Below are 12,778 nucleotides of genomic sequence, written 5' to 3' on the forward strand. Positions count from 1 at the left end.
CTCACATCACTTTTTAAAAAATATCAATTCCAACCATAGGGAGGATTGAAAAGATCATTAGTCCAGGCTTCTGGGACTTGGCACAATATCTCACCTGCAATTGGTGACCCCCCTTTGTCCCAATTGTAATAGGGCAGATATGAGTGGATCTTATTTCCCAGTAGCAGAGAATCATCAACACTTGGAGTGAGAAGGGCCCCAGAAGAGAGTACCAGTCAAGATTCATGCAGTAAAAGGGAAACCACATGGCTGCTGGCAGAGCATAATTCAGGGAATTGGGAGAACAGGTGATAGAGAGCTGAAGAAGCAAAATAGGGGGCAGTGAGCAAACAGACAGGCAGTGATTACAGAGAGTACATGTGAACGCCAGGACTACACAAACAAAGGGAAATGAATGTAAAAGGACTTGAGAGGGAACTGCTGGGCTGAGATCCAGCTGCTTTCTCTGAGGTTGACATTATAGAAGAAAACAAAAATAAACAGGAAAAGAAGCTGGATCCAGCTGTCAGAACCAGGGTGAGGAAGCATCGCTGAGCTGCAGCTACCAGATGAGCAAACAGTGAGCAGCAAGTTCGTCCCTCCTCTCTAGCTGTCCAGCCTCTCTGTGAGGCTTCTCGTTGGCAGAACCCAATAGCACCGGCAAAAGGATCCATGGCTGGACGGGGCTGGTGCTGTGGCGTAGCAGGTAAAGCCGCCGCCTGCAGGGCCAGTATCCCATATGGGTGCCAATTCGAGTCCCAGCTGCTCCTCTTCCAATCCAGCTCTCTGCTATGGCCTGGGAAAGCAATAGAGGATAGCCCAAGTGCTTGGGTCCCTGCACCTGCGTGAGAGACCAGGAAGAAGTTCCTGGCTTCTGGCTTTGTGTTGGCCCAGCTCTGGCTGCTGCAGCCATTTGGGAAATGAATCAGCGAATAAAGACTTCTCTTTCTCTCTCTCTCTCTCTCTGCCTCTCTCTAACTCTTTCTTTCTTTCTTTTTTTTTTTTTTTTTTTTTTTTTTTTTGACAGGCAGAGTGGACAGTGAGAGAGAGAGAGACAGAGAGAAAGGTCTTCCTTTGCCGTTGGTTCACCCTGCAGTGTCTACCACGGCCGGCGCGCTGTGGCCGGCACACCACGCTGATCCGATGGCAGGAGCCAGGTGCTTCTCCTGGTCTCCCATGCAGGTGCAGGGCCCAAGCACCTGGGCCATCCTCCGCTGCACTCCCGGGCCATAGCAGAGAGCTGGCCTGGAAGGGGGACAACCGGGACAGAATCCGGTGCCCCGACCAGGACTAGAACCCGGTGTGCCAGCACCGCAAGGCGGAGGATTAGCCTAGTGAGCCGCGGCGCCGGCCATACTCTGCCTTTCAAATAAATAAATAAATAAATCTTAAGAAAGGGAAAAAAAAAAAAAAAAAGAAACATGGCTCATGGAACCAAAGTGCCAGGATCACAGAGCCTGTGGTTTGAGGCTGAGACACTGGTTTGATGACTGACACCAGGGACACTTGCCCAGTACCACCTTTCTTCCACATGAGATCCAACGCATTTAAGAGAGTTGTACACAACCCACATAACGGGAGCCCAGCCAGCACTAGCAGGCATGGATATGCTGAAACATAATGACAAATAAAATCTAAATTTAGCTGGTAGAAAGCTGTCATCTGACTTTTTCTATGGCAGAAAATTTTTATAAATATAGTAGGTACCATTCACATATAGGGGATCTGTTCCAAGACCCCCAGTGCACATCTGAAACTGTGGATAGTATGGAACTCTATACATATGAAGGGAGTTCAAAAAATTCATGAAAAATAGAATTCAGGGACAAATTTATTTTGGTGAAAAAATTCTGGAATACATGGGTAACTTTTCATAATATGCATTTTCTGTGAACTTTTTGAAGACCCCTCATATATGCCTATGATAGTTTAATTTCTAAATTAGGCATAATAACACAGCTGAGAAAGAACTGCTAAGATCAATCCCATTCACAATAGCTACAAAAACAATCAAATACCTTGGAATAAACTTAATCAAGGACATTAAAGATCTCTATGATGAGAATTACAAAATCTTAAAGAAAGCAATAGAAGAGAATACCAAAAAATGAAAACATCTACCATGCTCATGGATTGGAAGAATCAACATCATCAAAATGTCCATTCTCCCAAAAGCAATTTATAGATTCAGTGCGATACCAATCAAGATACCAAAGACATTCTTCTCAGATCTAGAAAAAATGATGCTGAAATTAATATGGAGACGCAGGAGACCTCAAACAGCTAAAGCAATTTTGTACAACAAAAACAAAGCTGGGGGCATCACAATACCAGATTTCAGGACATACTACAGGGCAGTTGTAATCAAAACAGCATGGTACTGGTACAGAAACAGATGGATAGACCAATGGAACAGAATAGAAACACCAGAAATCAACCCAAACATCTACAGCCAACTTATATTTGATCAAGAATCTAAAACCAATTCCTGGAGTAAGGACTGTCTATTCAATAAATGGTGCTGGGAAAACTGGATTTCCATGTACAGAAGCATGAAGCAAGACCCCTACCTTACACCTTACACAAAATCCACTCAGCATGGATTAAAGAACTAAATCTATGACCTGACACCATCAAATTATTAGAGAACATTGGAGAAACCCTTCAAGATATTGGCACTGGCAAAGACTTCTTGGAAAAGACCCTGGAGGCACTGGCAATCAAAGCCAAAATGAACTATTGGGATTGCATCAAATTGAGAAGTTTCTGTACTGCAAAAGAAACAGTCAGGAAAATGAAGAGGCAACCGACAGAATGGGAAAAAATATTTGTAAACTGTGCTAAAGATAAAGGATTAATAACCAGAAAAAGAGATCAAGAAACTCCACAACAACAAAACAAACAACCAACTTAAGAGATGGGCTAAGGACCTCAATAGACATTTTTCAAAAGAGGAAATCCAAATGGCCAACAGGCACATGAAAAAACTCTAGATCACTAGCTATCAGAAAATGCAAATCAAAACCACAATGAGATTTCACCTCAACCCGGTGAGAATGGCTCACATTCAGAAATCTACCAACAATAGATGTTGGCGAGCATGTGGGGAAAAAGGGACACTAACCCACTGTTGGTGGGAATGCAAACTGGTCAAGCCACTACGGAAGTCAGTCTGGAGATTCCTCAGAAATCTGAATATAACCCTACCATACAACACAGCCATCCCACTCCTTGGAATTTACCCAAAGGAAATTAAATTGGTAAACAAAAAAGCTGTCTGCACCTTAATGTTTACTGCAGCTCAATTCACAATAGCTAAGACCTGCAATCAACCCAAATGCCCATCAACAGTAGACTGGATAAAGAAATTATGGGACATGTACTCTATAGAATACTATACAGCAGTAAAAAACAATGAAATCTGGTCATTTGCAACAAAATGGAGGAATCTGGAACACATCATGCTGAGTGAAATAAGCCAGTCCCAGAGGGACAAATATCATTTGTTCTCCTTGATCGGTGACAACTAACTGAGCACCAAAGAGGAAACCTGTTAAAGTGAAATGGACACTATGAGAAACAGTGACTTGATCAGCCCTTACCCTGACTGTTGATGAACAACTTAATACTTTATCCCTTTTAATATTTTTTTGGTTGTTCTATTTAATACTATTGGTTGAATTCTGTAATTAATACACAGTTATTCTTAAGTGTTGAAACTTAACTGAAAAGTGATTCCTGTTAAATATATGAATGGGAATAAGAGAGGGAAGAGATGTACAATTTGGGACATGTTTGCCCCAGATGGTAGAGTTAGAAATGTGCCAGGGGATTCCAATTCAATCCCATCAAGGTGGCATGTACCAATGCCATCTCACTAGTCCCAGTGATCAATTTCTGTTCACAATTGATCATAATGATAGGACTAAAAGTCGAAGGGATCATATAAACAAGACTAGTGTCTGCAAATACTAACTGCTAGAATAAAAAAGAGAGAGAGTGATCCAACATGGGAAGTGAGATACACAGCAGACCCATAGAATGGTGGATGGCCTAAACAGCACTCTGGCCTCAGAATCAGCCCTTAAGGCATTCATATCTGGCTGAAAAGCCCATGAGAGTATTTCAGGCATGGAAAGCCAAGACACTCTGGGAAAAAAAAAAAACCTAAATGAAAGATCTCCACGAGTGAGATCCCAGTGGAAAGAACGGGTCATCAAAGAAGGAGGTACCTTTCTCTGAAGGGAGGAGAGAACTTCCACTTTGACTATGACCTTGTCTAGATATGATCAGAGTCTGCAAACTCAAAAGGCTTCCATAGCCTTGGCAACTCATGACAAGAGCCTAGGGTGATTACTGACACCATAAACGAGAGTGTCAATTTGTTAAGTCAACAACAGGAGTCACTGTGCACTTACTCCTCATGTAGGATCTCTGTCATAAATTGCTGTACATTGTGATTTAATGCTATAACGAGTACTCAAACAGTATTTTACACTTTGTGTTTCTGTGTGGGTGCAAACTGTTGAAGTCTTTACTTAATATATGCTAAATTGATCTTCTGTATATAAAGAGAATTGGAAATGAATCTTGATGTGAACGGAAGGGGGAGAGAGTGGGAGAGGGGAGGGTGGGAGGGAAGTTATTGGGGCAGAAAAACCATTGTAATCCATAACCTGTACTTTGGAAATTTATATTCATTAAATAAAAGTTTAAAAAATAGGCATAATAAAAATTAACAGCAATAGCTATAGTACAGAACAATTGTAAAATATAGTATAATAGAAGTTGTTTAAAATAGTTCTAGAGTTTTCCACCTCATATTTTGGAGGTGCAGTTTACCATGGGTAACTGAAACTGCAAAAGGCAACACTGTGAGTGAGAGAAAACTACCATGATGGATGTGTCTGGACGAGACATTTTCAGTGTGTGTGGCTTGTAAAGTCCTGCTGGGTACAGTAATCTGTGTGGTTTCATCAATTGCCAAGCAATAGAATTATGGTTATGTATACTAATACTAAAGGTCGGATTGACTGTGTTGTTACAACCCTGAGCCTCTTGTCATATAGGCACAGTCTTCATCACTTGTTGTTTACATGGTGTATCTATGCTCAAAAAACTCAGAAAGTATTGAGCTGGAACATGGCCTATTAGTGCTCTACTGGAGGCAAGGAAACAAAACCCAATAGAATCACTAGGAAAAAATATACTGAAATGACAAACCCAGCCAGCTCAGATGCATAGTCTTCATCCTCAAATCTCTGTTTGCTTTGGATATCAGAAATGATTTATTTTCAATCACCTAAGAGGCCTTAAAACATTCTTGAATGGTCTAATACAGGCAACAAAGCTTGGGGAGCCTGGAAAATTGAATCTCAGCTTGGCTACCTTCAGGATGACCTTTAGTAAACTACTTTAATGTCTTACTTGTTCGACAGGGATAAAATGTTTATTTATTCTACTAATAATCATGGAGTTCCTACCTTGTGCCCTGTACTAATAAGGGTTAAGGACCAGTGGGGCTTTCTGCCCTCAATAAGCTTTTCATTACAGTGAGGGAAGGCAGAAATAAACAGATAAATATAAGAAATGTTTAGGAGGGGGTAACCATATGGGGAAAAACACAGCAGAATAATCAAGTAGAAAACGAGGAGGAGAATTTTTATGGAGTGAATAGGGAAGGCCTGTGCGATAAGGTAACATCTGGACAGTCATCTGAGGGAAGGAGGGACGCGTGTGGCTATCTGAAAAGGAGCTTTCCAAAAAGGAGGACCCACTTGAGCAAACACCTCCCTTCTGCAGTGGAACACTCTCAGGGAGGACAGTGCGAGCGAGGGGGTATGCAGTCGATGAGGTCAAGGAGGATCAGGATCAGATCCTGCAGGGCCTGTTAAGGCATGGGAATCCATACCAAAGTCAGGAGCAGAATAATAACATGAACTGAATTTTTTTTTTTTTTGACAGGCAGAGTGGACAGTGAGAGAGAGAGACAGAGAGAAAGGTCTTCCTTTGTCGTTGGTTCACCCTCCAATGGCCGCCGCGGCCGGCGCGCTGCGGCCGGCGCACCGCGCTGATCCGATGGCAGGAGCCAGGTGCTTTTCCTGGTCTCCCATGGGGTGCAGGGCCCAAGCACCTGGGCCATCCTCCACTGCACTCCCTGGCCACAGCAGAGAGCTGGCCTGGAAGAGGGGCAACCGGGACAGAATCCGGCGCCCCGACCGGGACTAGAACCCGGTGTGCCGGCACCGCTAGGCGGAGGATTAGCCTAGTGAGCCGCGGCGCCGGCTTGAACTGAATTATTTCTAAAGAATCACTACTGGGGCAGGTGGTGAGGTAGAAGTTGAGATGTCACTCGAGACACTCGCATCCCACATCGGAGTGTCTGGATTTGAGCCCCAGCCCTGCTTCCAAATCTAGTGTCATGTTATTGTGCACTCAGAAAGGCAGCAGTTGATGGCTTAAGTACTCAAGTCTCTGACACCACATGGGAGACCTGGATTGAGTCAGTTCCTGGATCCTGGCTTCAGCCTGGCCCAGCCCTGACCATTGCAGAAATTTTAAGGAGTGAAGAGCACAAGGGAGTTTCTCTCTCTGTCTCTCTCTCTCTCTTTCTCTCTTTCCTCTCCCTCCCCCTCTTCCCAGTCCCCACTCCCGCCCTCTCAAATAAATACTATGAAAAGAATCACTTATTGTTAGGGGAAGAATAAATCTGGAGACTATTGGGGAGAGAGTGCAGCCACTTGGGAAGCTATGATAATGGATTGGATGAAAGATACTGGGGAGGAGGGCCTGAGCAGGGTGTTGGATTCAGAGTAAGTCTTGAAGAACAAGGCAACAAGGTTGCCGTTGTACAGTGAGAGGAGAAGTAAAGGGTGATCCCAAAGTTTTGGCCTGAGCAGCAGGAAGAATGGAAATACCATTACTGAAAAGAGGAAGTCAGGGGGAAGGGCTACCCAGTTACTGTAGGCTGTTATGAGATAATAAATCAGTGCAATAAAAAGAAAATGGAAATGAAGCTAGCATGATTCTTGGTCCACAGGAGGTGGCCAATTGATCTTAATCCCTTCGCTATGCCTTTGTGGGGAGCAATCCGGACTGGACTAAGTTACTGAAATTAAGACTTATTCTATGCATCTGCTCTCCCACAATATGGCGCTGGGAGAGAAGTAAACAGCTTCCGCACAGCTGCCTCCAGTTCAGCTAATAAACTGTAGGACTTGCTCCTGATTGGAGAGCAGCGTACTCGGCGTGTGGGCAGCCGAGTTAGGATTGGCGGAGGAGGACTATAAAGGAGGAGAGAGACGGCATGCACCGGGAACATCTAAGGGGAACATCTATCTGAAGGAACACCTGTGCAGCCCCCGAGAGAGCTGGCCGGCGGTGTGCCGCTCCCCTGCGGAAGTGGGGAATGTGGCAGGGGGAACTGCCCTTCCACGGAGGTGGAAGGGATAGTAGCCAACCCGGGAAGAACCAGCAGCAAACCCGGGGAGGGCCGAGCAGACGAAAGAACAGCGCAGGGTCCTGTGTCGTTCCTCCACGAAGAGGGGGAGCGACATAATGGTGCCGTGACTCGGATATGAAGCCTAGGCAGGGTTTAGTGTCGCTCCTCCACGAAGAGGGGGAGCGACATGCCTTGTAACACTTCTTTGTTATTTATTCTTTGGATTTATTCACTACCCACACACAGCTGCCCTTTTATCCAAGATTAAGCTAAAATGGTCCCCCAGAGCAGTGTGACTAGCTAGCCATCACCCAGAAACCCCAGCAGACTACAGTCTCACAAGAACAGGTAAATTACATTCTTAAATAAAGAGAAACACTTGATACCAAAACAATCTATATTACAATACTTCCAGTGCCTCAAAGTACTGAAGGTGCTTCAACATCCTAAAACTTCCCCTGCTTGTCATTGTTTTTATAACAATAATTCTGTGAAGAGTGAAAAATAGTATTTTGTAATCACTTTTTTTCTTAGAATTTTTGAAGAAATGCTAAGGAACTAAAAAGTTATCCAAAAATCTGTCAAAAATTTCACCGAATGTGTATTTCTTGGCAAAGTTTCCTACTTGTTTTTATCCTTTTATTTAAAATTTATAGTGTTATATTAAAATGAAATAAGTTCTGTAAATGTTTATGTACTTGTATTATGTAGATATGTCTTAGTGATATTTTATCCAGTGCCAACCTGAAATACAACCACGTGAAAATAGAGGCATATAGTCTACATATAAAAAAGATAAGCTCAAGTCTCTAAAATTTTTTATTGCAGATTCATTTGAAATGTCAGTATTCAGTTCACATATCTCTATACTCTTAAGAATCATCAGCATTTAATTTATGAGTGTTTTTAGTTGGAAAGAGACTGCTGCTTAAAATTCAATTCAATCCCCTTGATCTGAGTTGAGAAATACTTATATTGTGCACTTTTCCCAAAGCCCTCCATTATGCCCAATTTCCCATAATTAATCTAATCTTTAAAACCAAAGTAGACTGTAGCTTCCACCACTTTTCCACCCTTACCCAGAGACAATAACACAGAATAAAACAGAGCCCAGGGACAAATAATGCATTTGCCCCATGGATGCTATTCCTGTACCCACAGAGAGCATCTAGTGTTATTTGTGACTTTATGGAGCTTTTAGAGCTGGGAACAGTGTGGCTTCAGAAATAAATCCTGTAGCAGGACAAGGAGCAGCCAAGAGCCCACTGTTGGTAGGAAGAACACAAGAGCAGAGCCGCTTCCCTTCCAGGAGTGTGTGTCTTGGGTATGCTGCACAAAGACCAAGCACTAAGCTTTGCGAAGGAGGCATGGGAGCAAACAAGGACTTCCCTTTCTCGTTGGCAAAGGAGACCACTGGCAGGAGCAACAAAACCCTTGTAGATGGCCTGGATGTGTGAATCATGACACTTAGTGCTAAGTGGTGGTATGACAACTTAGTACTAAGCCGGTTCAGGCTCTCCAAGGTACATAGGAGGAAGCAAATGTGTTGAGCAAATATGCCAATATTTAGGATAACACGCAGCAAAGTCATTGACACTAGCTGTGGGAAACCCAGAGTTGACCATACAGTGTTTTGTTCATATGTTTCCAAGTCTGGTCGGCACGGCGGCTCAATAGGCTAATCCTCCGCCTGCGGCGCTGGCACACCAGGTTCTAGTCCCAGTCGGGGCGCTGGATTCTGTCCCAGTTGCCCCTCTTCCAGGCCAGCTCTCTGCTGTGGCCGGGGAGTGCAGTGGAGGATGGCCCAAGTCCTTGAGCCCTGCACCCCATGGGAGACCAGAAGAGGCACGTGGCTGCTGCCTTCAGATCAGCGCGGTGCGCTGGCCACAGTGGCCATTGCGGGGTGAATCAACAGCAAAGGAAGACCTTTCTCTCTGTCTCTCACTGTCTACTCTGCCTGTCAAAAAATAAATAAATAAATAAAAAGAAATAAAAAAAGAAATAAGCATATGTTTCCAAGTACAACTTTCCTAACCCAGCACCAGGGAATGGTTTCTATCCAGGAAGAATCTACTCATTTTCTCAAGAACCTACTTCTGCTTTTCTTTATGTTTAGCCCTGAGATCCCTGTTTAAAGGAAGTAGCAAGATTTAGCCAGGTGTCCTTATAATAATTACCAGCAGTTTTAATTCTACTGATACCAAGTCTGTTTTCCAATGGGGAGAGCCATAGAGCCATAGCCTTTGACATCCATGAGAAAGGGAACTGGTTTTAACTGCCCTGTTTTTGAATTTCAGGGATAGTCGCTGTTCTCTTCTGCGGAGTCACACAGGCTCATTATACCTATAACAATCTGTCGTCGGATTCCAAGATGAGGACTAAACAGGTAAAAGCTCTCTTTTCTCGGTGTTATGGCTATGTAGTGATTCTGGCAGTGTACTTGGAAAGAATCTCTTTCATAAAGGGAGAAAGTAAGCTTAAGGCTTCATTATGGGTTGGATATTTATAGATTTTTTTTCCCTCCAGGATAACCATTAACAATTCTCTTGGTAAGCAAAAATATAGTTATAACAGTCCCTCCTGAGAGATGTGGACCGTGGACTGTCAGTCTTGAAGATGAAAGGCCTACTGTCAGTAACAATTCACCGTCACTTACATCTAAAAGCATTATAAAGCATGTAAGATGGGGTAGTTATAGAGAGAGGAGGAAATGAGGAGGAGTCAGGAAGTGATGTTTGGTCTTTAATTGGGTACTTTTGCTTCCAAGCAAACTCAACTGCCAGTTGTTACCCAAGCAGAAAGCTTCCCCCTTATACCAAGAACACATTTGCTTGGATATTTTCCCATGAACACACACACACACACACACACATACATATATATATATATATATATATATTCCTCCCATAAACACTTGCTCTGCAGCAACTCAGGGCCAAGCACTGTGCAAGGTACCAAGAATACAAAGACAGGTTGCATATGACCCAACCTTTGAGAGTTCATTGATGAGAAGATAGATGTGTAGTTGTGTAATGAACCACAGTCACAGTGTGTTAGTACTGTAGTGCAAATATCTGAGCAGAGTATGTGGGAGCATTTAGTGGAGCGGTGTTTCAGATTTTGGATTGGGGAGGTCAAGAGAATGTTTCCAGAGATGATGTCCAATCTGGAGGATGAACTGCAAGTGGAAGTTAACTAGGTGAAGATTTGGGTCTAGTGGGCGATGGAAGACGGCAGAAAATGCATTTGGAGGTCAAGGGATCAACACTGACCAAGTCTCTTCAGTGGTTGACTGAAGCTCTGTAAATAGTTCAGTGTGGCTAGTGGAGGGGGTAAGCACATGGGCTACAGTGAGGGAAGAAAGCGCAGGACCATGCATAACAGCCGTGGACCAACTTAGGAAGGACGTATGTACCTCGTGGAGAAATTTAGACTTTATCCTAAAGGTAATGAAGAAATGTATTGTCTCCCAGTTCTGGAAGCCAGAAGTCTAAGATCAGCTTATTGGCAGGATCAATTCCTTCTAAGGGCTGCGAGGGATAATCTGTTCTATTTTACTCTCAGATTTCTGCCAATTTGTGGTGTTCTTTGGATTGCACACATATCATCCTGATCTCTGCTTTCATGTTCCCACATGCTCACTTCTTGTGTGGCCATCTCCAAATGCTCCCCTTTTTAATAAGACACCAGCCATGTTAGGTTAGGGGCCCACCCCACTCCACTATGATTTCATCTTAACTAATTACATTAGGAATAACTCCATTTCTCAAAAAAAGTCACATTCTGAGGTACTAAGGGTTAGGACTTCAAAATATAAATTGGAGAGATGGGGTGGAGGACACAATTTGGCTCAATACAAGAAATTATTGAGGGGTCTTAGAAGTACTGTTTTAGAAATATCACTCCAGTAGCCATGGAATCATGGAGAGAATGGCATTTGTATCAGTTAGCTTTTGCTGTATAATAAAGAATCACACAATTACAATGGAACCCAACAGTACGTACTTACGTATCATATACCTGCAAGGTCAAGCACTTTTGAGCTGAGTATAACTGATCTCATTCAAGTATCTGTGTGTTTACTGTGGGCTTTATTCTAGGGTAGGCTTGGCTGGGGCGCCTTTACCAATACCATGTGTCTGTCCTTATTCCCCTAACAGAAGAACAAGCCTCTGCTTGTATCACGTATCCTAAATATCTAAATCTATGACTCAATCCCAAAGCTTAGAGGCTAGTTAAGCCTGTGACCCATTGGGAGAGCACTGCAAAGTTATAGGGCAAGGAAGCGTAGATATATGGAGTGATGAAGAATTGTACTGGATGGTGAAAGTTATCCCAAAATGTGAATGCAGGTAGAGAGGCTCCTATAATATGTCCAACAGTGCTGAGAACATGTGATGTGATATTCGGGCAGTGGGGTGGAGAAAGCGAAAGTGACACCAGAGCAAAACCTGGACACAGCCAAGAATTCTTAGCTAGGAGCTCTTGAAGGCTGGCTTTAAAGCTTTCTAAAGTAGCTATTGCTTTCATCCCTCTCTTTGTCATGCGCCAAGTTCAGCTGGCTCTGACCCTACCTCCATCTGCCCAGACACTCTGCACAATCACCCTTCCCCTCTGCCCATCATGTCAGATGGCTTCAGAGAATCACAAAAAGCAACTACAGAAACTTTAAACCCCATTGAATAAAACAAAAACAAACCCTAAAAACTGATACCACAAGGCTGACGCTGTGGCATAGCGGGTAATGCCGCCACCTACAGTGCCAGCATCCCATATGGGCACCAGTTCAAGTCCCAGCTGCTCCACTTCTGATCCAGCTCTCTGCTATGACCTGGGAAAGCAGTAGAAGATGGCCCAAGTCCTTGGGCCCCTACACCCACATGGGAAAGCCAGAAGAAGCTCCTGGCTCCTGTCTTCAGATCAGTGCCGCGCCAGCTGTTGCGGCCATTTGGGGAGTGAACCAGTGGATGGAAGACCTCTCTCTCTTTCTCTCTCTCTTTCTCTCTCTCTCTTCTCTCTGTGTGTAACGCTAAATTTTAAGTAAATAGATAAATATTTTTTTTAAAAAACTGATGCCAATACCCAGAAATCTTTAATATAGAATCTTCTAGGATCCTTTTAATTACAGAGACAACTAGTATTCTCCAGGGCTTACAGGGAACTGTCTTGGGCTGCTTTTTCCTGGCCTCTTTTGGTTTTCTGAGCATTTGTATTCTGGGAAGCTGAACCCTGTTTAGGGACTAGCACTTTTAAGTCATGCTCTCTAGACTGCTCTGCAGAACTTCAAAGACAACTCATCTCATGGTGAGACAGCAGCCAGCACCTAGGGGAGACAAACCAAAATCAGTGCCCCACAGC

At 43.6% G+C, this 12,778-nt stretch overlaps 1 protein-coding gene across 1 annotated transcript in view; it reads left to right on the forward strand.

The window, feature by feature from the left end:
* Positions 1 to 12,778, forward strand: part of SLC9A9 (solute carrier family 9 member A9) — a 626,265-nt gene that overhangs the window by 313,118 nt on the left and 300,369 nt on the right. The window contains exon 9 of the mRNA XM_002716580.6: positions 9,718 to 9,806. Within this exon, the coding sequence (XP_002716626.3) occupies positions 9,718 to 9,806 (89 nt within the window). The remainder of the gene's footprint in view (positions 1 to 9,717; positions 9,807 to 12,778) is intronic.

The sequence above is a fragment of the Oryctolagus cuniculus genome, chromosome 4 (assembly GCF_051225735.1).
Source record: "Oryctolagus cuniculus isolate XC-2025 breed Fujian yellow rabbit chromosome 4, ASM5122573v1, whole genome shotgun sequence".
Lineage (NCBI taxonomy): Eukaryota > Metazoa > Chordata > Mammalia > Lagomorpha > Leporidae > Oryctolagus > Oryctolagus cuniculus.